This window comes from Guillardia theta, assembly GCF_000315625.1.
Source record: "Guillardia theta CCMP2712 unplaced genomic scaffold GUITHscaffold_35, whole genome shotgun sequence".
Classification (NCBI taxonomy): domain Eukaryota; class Cryptophyceae; order Pyrenomonadales; family Geminigeraceae; genus Guillardia; species Guillardia theta.
Window position 1 is genome coordinate 175718 of NW_005434639.1, and position 12802 is coordinate 188519.

A 12802-nucleotide genomic window follows, 5' to 3' on the forward strand; every position below is an offset into this window, starting at 1 on the left:
TCGTTGCTCGGTGGTTCTAACAATCCTGCCGTCCGTGCTCTTGAAATCTGGAGCACCCACGAGTCACATTAACCTATCCCCCTCTCCTTGCTGTGATCTACCAGATATCCTCCTTCATCCTCCTACTTCCGTCAATCGATCGAGCTCCACCCCTGCTGCTCCTCGCTCCTGTGCTAGGTATACCGCCGTATCGCCCTCCCCGACATTCGGGGGAATATCGCTGAGTGAAAAATGGGCCCTTTTATATGTTTATTGACTTTTATACTTGCTATGGAATTAAAATACTTATAAAGCTCATGTTCACTTCTTTTGACTTATATAATATACTTATATATATTATAAACACTTAATTCATATATAAAATGTATGAAAATTTTAGATCATCAAAATCTCTGTACCAGGAGCTCATCGGAATCTGTACTATGATACTGGTAATATATGGTAATAACGAAAAAAGAAAATATTTCCCATACCCACGCATTTTCCTGATTTATTTACCACTTTCGACACGGTGGGATATCTTTTTTTACTCGAAATTATACATCAATCAAAATTGAGTAAACATTGCTGCATTAACCGTTCACCGATATATATATGCGTGCCGCCACTCTCCCTGCCAGCAGTATGCTGAACCGTTTTCCTCTGCCCCCTCCACCCCTCCACCCCTCCCCCCTCTCCTGTTCCTGTTCCTGCTCCTCTCCCTTCGTTAGCATGCTCCTCCTGCTCCTCCTGCTCCTCCTGCTCCTCCTGCTCCTCCTGCTCCTCCTGCTCCTATGCTTCGTCCTTCTCGAGCCCTGCTTCTTCGCTCCAACGCCATGCTTCATCCTTATCTCCCAACTCCTCCTGATCTCAGTGCTTCAAGCCGATTCTTACCATCGCCCATCATCAACTATCGTTTCTCATCTTCTTCTCTTCAACTCTGTTCTTCCGCATATTTCATTCCCAACGCGTCGATCGGCTCCCCATGCCATTTCCACATCTACGTACTCTTGTCCTTCTGGAAAGCACACCGATACATTCTAAACTTATACTCATCTTTCTTGGCCTCAAATTTCCACCTTTGCTGCCTGCTCTTGTGCTCCCAGACTCTAGTCTTTCAGCTGTACGCCAGCTTCCATATCCTCGTTCCCTCTCGCTGCGCCATGTCAGACTCTTCTTTCATCTATTCGTTCTGTGGCATTGGTGCGATGAAATATTCCTCTGCTATCCTCTCTTCTTCAAGAAATTCTTTCACTCCAAGTTGTTCTTGTTGTACCAAAACTTCCTTCTCATCGTCATCCAACAGTAGTTCTGTGTTGACTTTTGATGCAATGTTTCGAAATCGCTTTGCTGAAATACCAGTTCCAGGTTGACGAGATGGAATACCTAAAGAAATGAGCTCAAGGGTTTGAAAACAAACAGAACTTCATAAGCTTGCGCGTTGGGGAGATGGATTCCAATGAGGATCCAAAGAATCTCACAAACAGCAATGTACTTGCCGTGGGTAGCAAGCGGCAGCGCGTTCAGGTCTGACATCTGCACATCCTTGAGGATGGTAATAGGGCCTTGCTACAGGTGCAGAGACTTCGATTCAGCGAGCTGGCTTTGAAGAACAATCAGAATTTGACACCGGTGAAGGTCAAGTGAGATGCTTGCCAATATATTTTTTTGATTTGGTCCCGACAGGTGAATCCTGGTGAGAATGGAAGCAATCAAAGCTCTCCATCACCTGGTCTCCCTGAAGCTCTTTGTAAGATCCTTCCTTACATTCTTTTACAGGAAACGCTTCACCGAAGTGGGAGAGTGCTGCCAATAGATTGTGATAGATTAAGTTTCTCAAGACTGACATCCTGTAACTTCATTTGGTCAGGATTGCCAAACAGCGCATTTCCCCTGGAGCAAGAAACTCGAAGGCTAATGGAACCCCGAACTCGAACAAGTCTGCTTCGCTGCCTGGAACGCCTACAGGCCATGGCAGGATTCAAACTCCAGGTGGACAAAACTCGTAGTGATTCTGAGAGAGTGATGTTGGTCGTGCAGAGTTTGATGATGCATCGTCACGCACAAGCCAAGATGATCAAGATCGAACCCCGCGAGCAAGGATGAGTGCAAGGATGAAGCGAGAGAGTCCGAGGACACCAATGGATGGAGGATCACAGAAGTCAATGGACGGAAAGAACTTGGACAAGAGTAATGCAGAGGTGAAGTCAGGAAGAAAATGTTCTCTTCTTGGTTCTTACAACAGCCTTGTATTGGTAGGCTGCTCGGAGTGCAAAGCCTGGCATTCAGATCCAACAGGTTGTCATGCTTTACCTCATGTTTCTTGTCTCAACGCCGGCGTGTAGATTCCAGAGCTTTTTGTGAAGCTGCAATCTGGAGCATCTGTGGAGAACGTGAATGGAGCGAAAGGGCTTTGGACGTTGGTTACGGGAGGGAAGAAGGAGGAAGTTCTGAGCGTCCCTGATTGCCTGGACGTGATGGCTGAGAATCTGAAGACGGTGAGTGACCTGTTCGAATGATGACTCAACAGAGATGGCTGACAACATTATGCAGGGCCCAACCCAATCGAGATTCTTTGTGCTAGCCATCCTTGGAGAATCTGCGTACTTTGACCCAAAGTGGAGCGTGAAGATTTCCAGCCACTCAAGCATCCGGACGGGGGTTGTCGAGGCCATGCGTCATGGGAAAGGAATCGAAGGAGAAGCTTGCAAGGTTGTGCGAAACTGCAGCGCGAACAGTGCAGATAGTGCGAAGTTATGGGCTGAGCAGGAAGGATTTCTTCAAGGTGAGTACAAATGTTTTTTGAGTGAAGTTGTCTGCCTTCTGATCAGTATGATGTGCAGTGATGAAGGGTTGCTTCTCTGCTTCCAGTCACATCAAATCTTGTGTCGTTGGAGCAATTTGCTCCTTGTCACGCTCAGCCGGCGCGGCTTGCGTTATGGAGAGGTTCAATCTGATCCCTGAAGTACGAGTGTAACTTTGCACTCCATCGTTCTCCTGATTTGCCTGCAGGTTTTGGAGCCATGCATCAAAGAAAGGATTGCAGGAGACATCGGAACAGACATCAGGGATCGCAACAGGATTACTGTTGCTTGTGCTGCCATGGCCATACTGAACATCAGGCAAGCGAAGAGCTCCAGTCTAAGCTCGTCCAAGGACAAAGCTTCGAACCTTCCCCACAGAACCAGCACTGAGAGCTTGCGGCCAGCGAACGCGAGGTCGCATGAGGGGGCGGGGGGAGAGCAGAACGAAGGCTATGTGCTGGAGAAGAGGGTGATCATCAACATGGTCCGGATACTCTCATCAGCCATCGACGAGATGCCGTTTGCAGGGGTTAAGTTCTCTCCCGAAGCTGCTCTCTTCTCTTTCCCTGCGGCTGTCCAGCATAGAGCGAACGTGGCAGTTTTCTGTGACCAGGGGCTTGTGGAGCTGCTGCTGTCCCTAATCCAGAGGCATCGGCCAGCAAGTACAGGAGGGGAGGGCGACAGTGCGCAAAAGAGCGATCCGACACAGGCTGATACTGCAGACAAGGTGGAAGGAGGGAAGGACGAAACCAACATCCGGTTGATCGAACTGGCGCTGCAGACGATGTTGACCATGTCGAAGACGGAAGGAGGAGCAGGCCATGAATGCCTGCAGAGGATGAATCTTCTCAACTCTCAGGAACTGCTGCAAGGGCTAGCAGGATGGTCGGTGAATCGTACGGAGGAGGCTCCGAAAGTGGAGCGAGTGGCTCGACTAGCGACAGAAGTGAGGGATTTGTTGTCCCAAGCAGGATCGTAGCTGATCATGAGGCAATACAAGAAATATCATGTGCAAAGTCACTCCGATCTGTTGTACGGCGTCACCAGTCTCCCAGCACTCCGGGAGTGCTGGGACTCTAGAGCCCTAGGCTACGGTCACTGGTCGGACTCGGACCCCGCCGGGCCTGCGATGCGGCTGCCCGTCGAGCGGTCACCATCCACTGCGGTGACGTACCCCTACCCCACGATTTCCCAGCCAGTACCCCTATCAACTGCCCTTGTATTGGCGCCAGACTGATGACAACATTCGCCCTTATCACCCCTCCCTTGTGCCTGGATACGTGGAGAAAGCTGGGGTGGGTGAGCTTGTCCAGGGAAAGCAAGCAGAACAGGAATACGCTCTGAGTAGTTTGAAACGAAAGAATGGGCATCTTCACTTGTGGTTTCTACGACCTCTATGCTGATTTGATGACGATCCTCCCTGCTAAACACGTCATCCTGTTCTACCTAACATCCAAGGAGATCATGCGATGTATCGACAATAATGCCAGGTGCTCTGATATCATCAAATCTCGAGTAAACCAGGCTAGGAGATCATATCGCAAGATTCTTGGTAAAGCTGGATTCGAATTCAAGAAACTTAAACTGATGAATACACCCCCCCTCTCGGACATGCAACTCTTGTCCTTGTATACCTTTCGGATGTGTACAATGTGTTGGAGCCATCCCCTCAACAAGTCAGCGCGGCCTGTGATCGTGGGATTCGGACAAAGGCTATGTTTATCATGTTGTACATGTTTCACACTCGAACAATCTGTCGTCAAAGATGTGTACAAGCTAAGCCTCGAAGACTGTGTACACCTCCCGCACTTGATCGTGGTGTGGGAAGATCAGCGGAGTGAAAGTCGTGTATTTCTGAAGAGCGACATCGAAGAGATTGCAGGACAGCATCTCAGTGCTGATGAGGTTACGATGAAGCTTCGCCAAGCTCACTATGAATGCATCATCAACAAATTCACCACTCTTTGCTTTGCCAGGCTTCAATCCAGAATCGAAAATTTTCAGGCAATCTTTGAACAACTCCAACTGTACCAATCGACAAGGCAGAACCAACGTGCATCAAGGCGTTGATAGCATGATATCGTAATACTGCAATATTTCTTGCGCGCGTGAAAGATGCAGTTTGAATACATTTCACAACTCCGTGTTGTGTATTATAACGACCCAACACTTACACCATCTTACATGTCGTCGTCGAAAGTTCCCATGGAAACATTCGTTGAAGATTCGATAGCACATTTGAAGGCATTGTGGGATGATAAAATAGTGATTTGAGGTCTTCCAGAGCCACTCTATGACTTTCTTGTTCCTGGACGCGGCCTGATTTGAGATAACCCGGAATGTAGTACTGGAAGGGCATGAACCTACCGCAGACAGAGCGTATGTCGACAAATACGACTGAAGGAAAACAAAATGATCTGACATTCATTAACTTCTCCACAACAGAAAAAAAATTAGTGACCTAGCAGCCAACAGCAACTTCAGCAGCTGCCATGACGGAGCTCCCTCTTAGCTTCTTGGTGAAGTGTGAGAGCCCTTCAAGAACCCCTCCTGCCATGGGCAAGCTTGCACGGAAGTGCAAGTCCGGCTTCTCCAGCTTGTGAGCCACCTTGAGCAAGTCCTGGTCGGCGTTGGCGACGCAGATGAAAGGGATCTCAGTCTGCAGGAGGGGAGCGTCGTTCAGAGTGTCCCCAGCAGCGATGCAGCGATGGCTCTCATACCCCAGCTTCTTCCTCAGAAACATGGCGGCGTTGGCTTTGTTTGCCAAGGCAGGAAGCACACAGATCAGGCGGGGAGGAGGATCCGATCCCCACGCTGCCATCGAGTAAATGGTACAGTTCTCCGCGAGCTTGTCCTGCAGCTCCTGCACAACCATCTGTGCCTTCTCCTCCGTCGATACAGTGATCGCATAACGCGCCTCCCCTCGAGGAGGAGAGTTGTCCACATCGTTGAGACTCGGTATCAGCCCTTCGTCGTAAGGGTCGCAGATCGCCTCGACCTTCTCGGCTAGCCCGGATTCCCACCATTGCTCGTTGATCTGACGCTCCCAGTCTTCATCGACTCGGAACTCAGCATTGTCATAGTCAACGCAATATCGGATCTCCGTGCCCTCCCCGGTGATCAACACATCTGGTACGATCAGGTTTGGCGTTCCTCCCCCGTGCAGCGAGTGAGTTCCTTTCCCGATGTTCTCGTTCATCTCTCGTGTTGCCCGCGTCTGGAACAGAGGATTGCAATCCCTGATGCTCCTCGCCGTGTTGTAGCACAACACTGATCCCGTACTCCTCTCGTGCGTTTCCCAGACCGAGTTGAAGTTTTGCAGGTTCGAGTCGTCGCCTATCAAAGTGCCATCGAGGTCGCTCATAAGCAGCACTGAATGATGATGTCCTTTACGAAGGCATGGCGTCATTGGCGATATTGTGCTGCCGCTCAGCCCAACCGCGCACAATATTAACAAACAATAAAAAGATTTCATAAGCTTGTGGTCTCAGGAAAGGAGTTTCCTGGACATACACCGCATCCACCAACTGTGGGACCAACAATTCCACCAGCTGCACGCTATTCGCTTCTCTTCTCCTGTCCTGTCCTCTTTCCTCGTATCCTTCCCTTACTCTCCCTCGCTCTCTCTCTCCTTCTTCGCTTCTTCCTCCTCAACACGTTTGTTTCTCCTCCTTGCTCTTCGCTCCTTCTGTCTTCAAACCTGTTTCAGGAACCTTTCTTGTTTACCACCCCACCCCTACCCCCTGATATTAATAACACCCACCCATCTCCCCCATCAACGATCAACTCGTTTCCTACGCTCTTCCTTCTCATCTCTACCTCACTAATTTCATATATCAGGTATTAATTAATTTTGATGATCCCACCTCCAATTCAAATTTACCACTACTCAAGGTGACGTCATCACAACCCACCCCCCCTTGATCAAAGTCCTACCCGGTATCTAGCACCACGGTTGTACGATATCCCACCAGAGCACCCCCTTCTATTCCCCGAAACGGAGTAACACCTGTACCCTACCCATAAGAGTGTGGTACAATTTCAAACCCCCAACATGACCAATGATGACATAGAAAATACAGGGGGTAGTTCATTACCCCCACCCTCTAATTTCAATCCCCTTTCAGAAGCAGGGGGCACGGCTACAATCTTTGAACCCATTACCCCCTACCCCCTACTGAAAAGCTTCTACTACATTCACCCCCAATTTGTCAACCAATCACAAGAGAAAGGTACCGGCACTTTGAACAAACAAGTACCCCCCACCCCAGGTTTTTGAATCTGAAGTAAGTTTGATCCCTCTTACGTACGAGCACCACATCAATGTTCACCCCCTACCCCCCATTTGTCCACTACCCCCTTTGTGTCTTTCCTTGATTTTGCTCCATACCCTTGTATCTGACACCCCCACCCCCCCAAGTATCCTAGTCCAATTCATATTTGGTCAGGGAACTTGGCGACCGTCACCCTTGTCGAAGCACCCCCCACCCGACAAGTGTACCCCTCCACCCTCTCTGGTACCCTACCCTAAGTAAATACCCGCACGTTCTTCCCCTGCTAGCCCAACGCTCGAGAACGACCACCCCTACCGTCCAGTTTGCTATCCCATGACCCCACCCTGATTTTCTCAAGACAAGGAGTTCTGTTTCTGTACAAAATCTTGACTACCGGTTATTTAGATACTTATTTCATCGAAAAGTACCCGTACATTGTGAAGGTCAGCCATTAACGTGGTACTGTTACGATACCCCCACCCCCTTTCTCCCGGCACCCTCTTCGACCCACCCCTTCTCGTATCTAACCGAATATGCTCTTCCCCGTGTCCATGAAATCCTGTGGAACTCATTTAATAGGATCCTAGGAGTGAACTGAACATTTCCAAATTCTCAGTCCGACGGTCACCCGGAGCCCAAGACGCCGGGTCCCGGAACGACGGTGACCGGGCCGGGTGACGCTGGAGCAAAACTTGCCACTGTCTTGTTGCAACTAAGGTCGTTATGATCATCGGATGTCGGTACGGTCTGCATTAAGTTGCTGCCCCGCGGCTGACTCACTGAGTGCGCAGCGCCGGGGCGGGCGCACTGTTCTGAGTCTGCCGGCCCAGGGCCAGTCCGAGCCCCGAGCCTGACCCGGCGCCCGGCCGCCGCTGTCCGACGGTTGCGGCCCAACTGCCGCCGCAGCTCGCCGGGACCGTGCCGGGCCGCCGGGCGGCGGCTTAGTGTGTACTAAGTTTCCGGAAACTTTTGTTGGCCCGTTCCATTTGACGTTTGACAATCTTGACTACTACGGTGGTCATCAAAGATGCGAGGTTGGCTGGACAAGTGGAGGGAGCAGGTGAAGGGAGGAAGCGGGGAGACACATAAGTCTATCGGGCATGAGGAGAAGAGTTCGGTCAAAGACGATCACCAAACACCGAGTTCTGAGTCAGGAGTACTAGGGGGAGGGGGAGGGGGACGGGAAGGTGAAGATGGTAGTGGAAGCGGAGGACAGCATGAAGTAGCCGACGAAGACAAGAAGAAGAGAAAAGACAGCATTGCAGTGGAGGACATGGCATGGGGCAACGGCATGCTGTGCCCATATTGCTCTATTCCATCCTTCATCGCACGATGCTGCAAGCTGAGGTGAGATGTGAAGGGAGAGGCTCTTCTCTGACGGGTTGAGCTTCCGTATGCAGGAGCAGCGAGCCTCTTCGATGGTCGCATGCACAAGTGCTGGAAGCGCTTGATGTGCTCAGCACACACAGGCATGCTCTGGCGAGACAACTAGGAAGCCTCCCTGGCAAGGAAGACAAAGCCGGAGGGAAGCTTAGGTTTTGCTTCGAAACCCAGCAGGTGGACGGGGAAAAGATGTTTGCAACGGCGATGGGCAAGGAAGCTGATGCCAAGACGTTCAACCGGTCAGGGAGGAGGCGGATTGACAATGGCAAACTGACTCGCTCCCTCAAGGTTCGTCCTTGACCAACGCATGAAGACGTGGGGCGTTCAGGTCTCAGACCATCGCGCTCTCATCACCTCCTTTGCCGTCCTTCTATGCCGCCCGGAGTATCGGAGGATCTTCAGCGTGGAAGGGAGCGAGCTAGAGTCCTCCCACCCGAGGATGCAGTGCCTGGTCCACTTCGTCCGCTCTCCCTCCAGCTTCGGCATCAAAGTCGATTTTCAGCCGTCGGAAGTCGCAAACATTCAGTTCATGGCAATCGAAGAGCTTTGCAGGCTGTTGGAGCGCGAGGCCGCAAGGCAGAAAGTGAGTGCGTTGATCCCTTGGGCATTCGCCTGTCATTCCCTTGTCTTCCACGTCCCCGCTTCCGTATCCTACAGATTCGTTGTTACTATCCTGACTTTCTTTGACCACGTCTCCTCCTTCTTCCTCGTCCTCGTCCTCTGTTCACTTCCCTTCCGTATCTCCCTCACTGAATCCAACCTCTCTCCCCCTTCTGCTCCTGTCACCCTGAACCCGCCGCAGCTTCTTCGGACAGATTCGAGTCTTCTTGACCTCCTCCTGCTGATTGTCAGCTGTCAGAGCAGCGACAGGCCCCCAACAGACCAGAAGTCCAACGATCAATTGCATCAGCATCTGCATGAAGAAAGGTTCCTGGTGGCCACGGTGAGATTTCCTGCAGACCTCTTGCGTGTTCTCAGGTTTCGCATGAGAGTGACGTATGTTATCAAGCTTGCGGGGCTTGAGAGGATAGCGCTCGACGGCAGCAATGGGGTTGTGCTGGTCAGCAAAGGGTTCCATACCTTCGTAATCTCCTCTCTTGGCTCATCGGGTGAGAATGGCAGCGGGGACCGAGGGTATGTGACGGGTTTCCCAGCCATGGCGATGGATTTCCTGCTCAAGGCGAACATATTCCGTGGGAGATCCATATCGCTCTCGTTGTTGCAGACTATGCAAGTGAGAGCATGTGAAACTGGATGAGAGTCGGGGGGTTTCCTGTACCTCCCTGCCATCTCCGTCTTCTCTCTCTTCGCTTCTTCTGTCAGATTCCCCTTCCCTTTCTCCGCATCATCCCTCGCATGTTGACATGTTTCACACCTCCGTCTCCGTCGTCTCCTCACCGACTCTCCTGACCTTCAAACCTTCAGTCTTCTCTCCTCACGATCCTCAACGGCATCGCGCAGACAGAGCGGGCGAGAAGGAATCTCCTTGAAGCAGGTCTGCTCCACCACTCTACCTCTCCTACTCAGGCAAGCGGTCGCAGGAGTCGTAGCTCCTCTCCTCCCCTTCCTGTCCAACTCGGACTATCTAGGGAGCGAGCGCTCGCTGCTGGCCATGCAGGTGGTGAGGAAGCTGTCAGAGGGTGCTCGAGAAGGTGAGGGGGCATGTTGTGTCGAGGAGCTGCTGATCAAGGGCGGGATAAGGGAGGAGAGAAGATGCGAACAACGGCCATGAGGAGGAAGGGAAAGACGAGGAGGGCAGGGAACAGGAGGAGGAGGAGGAGGAGGAGGAGAAGAACGTCGAGACTCTGGTCTTCCTATCTGGTATTGTTCCATTTGTTCTCCAACGAATTCTACACGCGAGCAAACGACCGGCAGCTAGAAATCAGTGGAAGAAGTTCACAGACGACGAGGTCCCCTATGCTGCTCCACAGTCCTCATCTCCCTTTCTGTTCCACTCCCTCCCTCCTCCTCCCTCCTCCTCCCTCTTCTTCCTCCTCCCTTTCCCGTTCACTTCTTTCCTCCTCCTCCTCCTCGTGATGTTTACTTCCAGTAAGACCCCTCCTCACTTCAATCTTGAATTTCCTTACTCCCATTCTCTCCCCCTCTCTCCTCCTCTCCCTCTCCTGTCTCTCTCTGTTCCTAACTCCTTCTCACCCCCCCCCCTCTCTTCCGCCGCTTCCTCTCTCCCCATATGTCTTGTACCTCACTGCCAGGGCAGGTGCGACGAGTCTGGTCCATCGGAGCGGAGGGCTGGCAGAGCCTCGTCGAGCTTTGTAAGTCCCGATCAGCACTGGGAGCTGGGCAGGAGCTGGGCGTGTTGAAACAGCTGGAGGAGACGCTGAAGACTGTCCTGCTGGCCTCCTCGGAAGACTACTTGATGAGCATGAGGCTGCTAGCTTCCGGTGGGAGGAAGGGAGAGAGAGGAGAGGAGAGGAGAGGAGGGGAGGGGAGGGGAGGGGAGGGGAGGGGAGAGGAGAGGAGAGGAGAGGAGAGGATAGGAGGGGATGAGATGTGATGAGATGGGATTGGAGAAGCAAGGAAGAGGATAGGATAAAAGAGGAGAGGAGAGGAGAGGAGGGGAGGGGAGGGGAGAGGAGAGGAGAGGAGAGGAGAGGAGAGGAGAGGAGGGGAGAGGGAAGGAGAGGAGAGGAGAAGGGGAAGAAGTGTGAGACAAGGAGGGGAGCAGGAGAGTGCGATAGAGAAATGAAGACAGCAGAGGCGGGAGGGAGAGATGAGGGACAGGAGGAGGTCAAAAGTTTCTGCTGACGTTTTGTGGAAGTTGTCGTGCTCAAGTTGTCAAGGAGCTGCGGAGTTGACTGCATCGAAAACAAAGGAGGAGGAGGAGTAGACGGAGGAGGAGGAGGAGGAGGAGCAGAGGAAGGGGAGGAGGAGGAGGTAGATGGGGAGATCCTGTCCAAGTATTCACAGATCAGCTTGCTTTCCTTGAAAGCGTTGATGAAGGCGGCGGATGAGTCGTCGGACCTGCAAAGATCTCTACAAGGTGAAGTGACTGCAAGGAAGGAGATTCGGGAATGATCTGTCCTCCTCCTTGTCCTCCTCCTTGTCCTCCTCCTTGTCCTCCTCCTTGTCCTCCTCCTTGTCCTCCTCCTTATCCTCTTCTTGTTTGCAGGAGGGAGCGGAGGTCAGCCAGTCCGCCATAGGAAGGAAGGATTATCGTCGATGATGCTCAATCTCTTGCAGGCGGTGCGTGAGGAAGGGAGGATGAAGCTGAGGAGGTTGAAGCTAGTTCTGCTGTCAGGTCAGAAATTTCTGCCTGAGCTCGGGGCTCGGGGCCGTTCTGGTGCAAGACGGTTTGCTCGTTCATCTCGGAAAGTTTGTGGAGAGCGAGGAGAAGTTGATACAGCAGGAATGTGCTGCCGTCTTGTACAACCTGCAGGTGCGGAGAGGAGACGAGGAGAGGGGGAGAGGAGACGAGGAGAGTAGACGAGTAGACGAGGAGAGGAAGGGAGGAGGAGAGGAGGAGAGGAGGAGAGGAGGAGAGGAGGAGAGAAGACGAGGAGACGAGACGAGGAGAGGAGAAGTGGAAAAGAAGAGAAGAGTTGCATTACGATTGGAGCAGAAGAAGGAGGAGAGAAATGCAGAAGGAGAGAAAGGGACAACATGTGGATAAGGAGAGGAGAACAACAAGTCAATATGCAGATTTCTTTGACTCCTGTTCACAATCAGTTCCACTCTCTGCCCTTTCAGCAGTTTGGTTTTAAGTCGTCTGCAAGGCAAGCTTGACTTGTTTCCACATCGAACATACTGCTCATGGTTGTACCTCAGAACTTCTCAAGTCGTTTCCAACGATCTACGCGTTCACCGTGCGGTTTTAGTTGGGTATGTACGAACATTGATGAGAACCAGCGTCTCCGGGATGAAGATCGCGGGAGGAATCAACGAAAGTTCTTTCTCCTGCTCCTCGGAGGATGGAGAGGTTTCAGCGATCAGCGTGTGCTGTTATGCTCTCCTGTGGCTGGAGACGAAGGAGAAGTCGGTTGACCAGCTATGGATAGACGCCAACTTCCGGCTAAGAGAGGAGGAGAGAGATCCTCGGAGAGGTTCGAATCTCATGTTCACTGCTGCTTCTGCTGCTGCTGCTGCTCCTCCTCCTCCTCCTCCTTCTCCTTCTCCTCCTTTTCAACCCTCTCACTCCTTCTCTCCTCCTCTCCTCCTCTCCTCCTCTCCTCCTCTCCCCTCATACTCTCTCCCCTGCTCTCCTCTTTGCTCTCCTCTTTCTCTCTTTCTCCCCGTTGCCGTATTCTTCTGGACCTCCCTGTATCGTTCTCCCGCCTATCATCCCTTGCCCTTGCCCCTGCCCTGCCCTGCCCTGCCCTGCCCTGCCCTGCCCTGCCCTGCCCT

General features: G+C 52.0%; 5 protein-coding genes across 5 annotated transcripts; 4 read left to right on the plus strand and 1 right to left on the minus strand.

Moving 5' to 3' along the window:
- Nucleotides 1-633: 633 nt before the first annotated feature.
- Nucleotides 634-1616, plus strand: GUITHDRAFT_152702 (hypothetical protein). Its single transcript, XM_005832301.1, has 3 exons — nt 634-1182; nt 1348-1506; nt 1555-1616. The coding sequence occupies exon 1, from the start codon at nt 712-714 to the stop codon at nt 1021-1023; it is 312 nt and encodes a 103-aa protein (XP_005832358.1). The 5' UTR covers nt 634-711; the 3' UTR covers nt 1024-1182; nt 1348-1506; nt 1555-1616.
- Nucleotides 1617-3016: 1400 nt separating this feature from the next.
- Nucleotides 3017-3794, plus strand: GUITHDRAFT_152703 (hypothetical protein). Its single transcript, XM_005832302.1, has one exon. The coding sequence runs from the start codon at nt 3082-3084 to the stop codon at nt 3760-3762; it is 681 nt and encodes a 226-aa protein (XP_005832359.1). The 5' UTR covers nt 3017-3081; the 3' UTR covers nt 3763-3794.
- A 351-nt stretch (nt 3795-4145) lies between these two features.
- On the plus strand, nt 4146-4853 carry GUITHDRAFT_108648 (hypothetical protein; the record flags this gene model as incomplete). The annotated part of the gene is made up of 1 exon (XM_005832303.1): nt 4146-4853. One exon carries the CDS (start codon nt 4146-4148, stop codon nt 4851-4853), a length of 708 nt encoding a protein of 235 aa, XP_005832360.1.
- A 333-nt stretch (nt 4854-5186) lies between these two features.
- Nucleotides 5187-6472, minus strand: GUITHDRAFT_152704 (hypothetical protein). The gene has a single exon (XM_005832304.1). The coding sequence runs from the start codon at nt 6190-6192 to the stop codon at nt 5245-5247; it is 948 nt and encodes a 315-aa protein (XP_005832361.1). The 5' UTR covers nt 6193-6472; the 3' UTR covers nt 5187-5244.
- A 1612-nt stretch (nt 6473-8084) lies between these two features.
- On the plus strand, nt 8085-12184 carry GUITHDRAFT_138959 (hypothetical protein; the record flags this gene model as incomplete). Its single annotated transcript, XM_005832305.1, has 14 exons — nt 8085-8404; nt 8458-8679; nt 8729-9023; nt 9243-9383; nt 9450-9674; nt 9866-9935; nt 10059-10092; nt 10659-10713; nt 10746-10842; nt 11220-11335; nt 11369-11441; nt 11571-11644; nt 11700-11837; nt 12101-12184. The coding sequence occupies 14 exons, from the start codon at nt 8085-8087 to the stop codon at nt 12182-12184; spliced, it is 1944 nt and encodes a 647-aa protein (XP_005832362.1).
- Nucleotides 12185-12802: the final 618 nt, after the last annotated feature.

Bases quoted from the DNA above. Each gene is read 5' to 3' on its own strand.
- GUITHDRAFT_152703 (XM_005832302.1), top strand. From the start codon at position 3,082: ATGGCCATACTGAACATCAGGCAAGCGAAGAGCTCCAGTCTAAGCTCG.
- GUITHDRAFT_152702 (XM_005832301.1), top strand. From the start codon at position 712: ATGCTCCTCCTGCTCCTCCTGCTCCTCCTGCTCCTCCTGCTCCTCCTG.
- GUITHDRAFT_152704 (XM_005832304.1), bottom strand. From the start codon at position 6,192: ATGACGCCATGCCTTCGTAAAGGACATCATCATTCAGTGCTGCTTATG.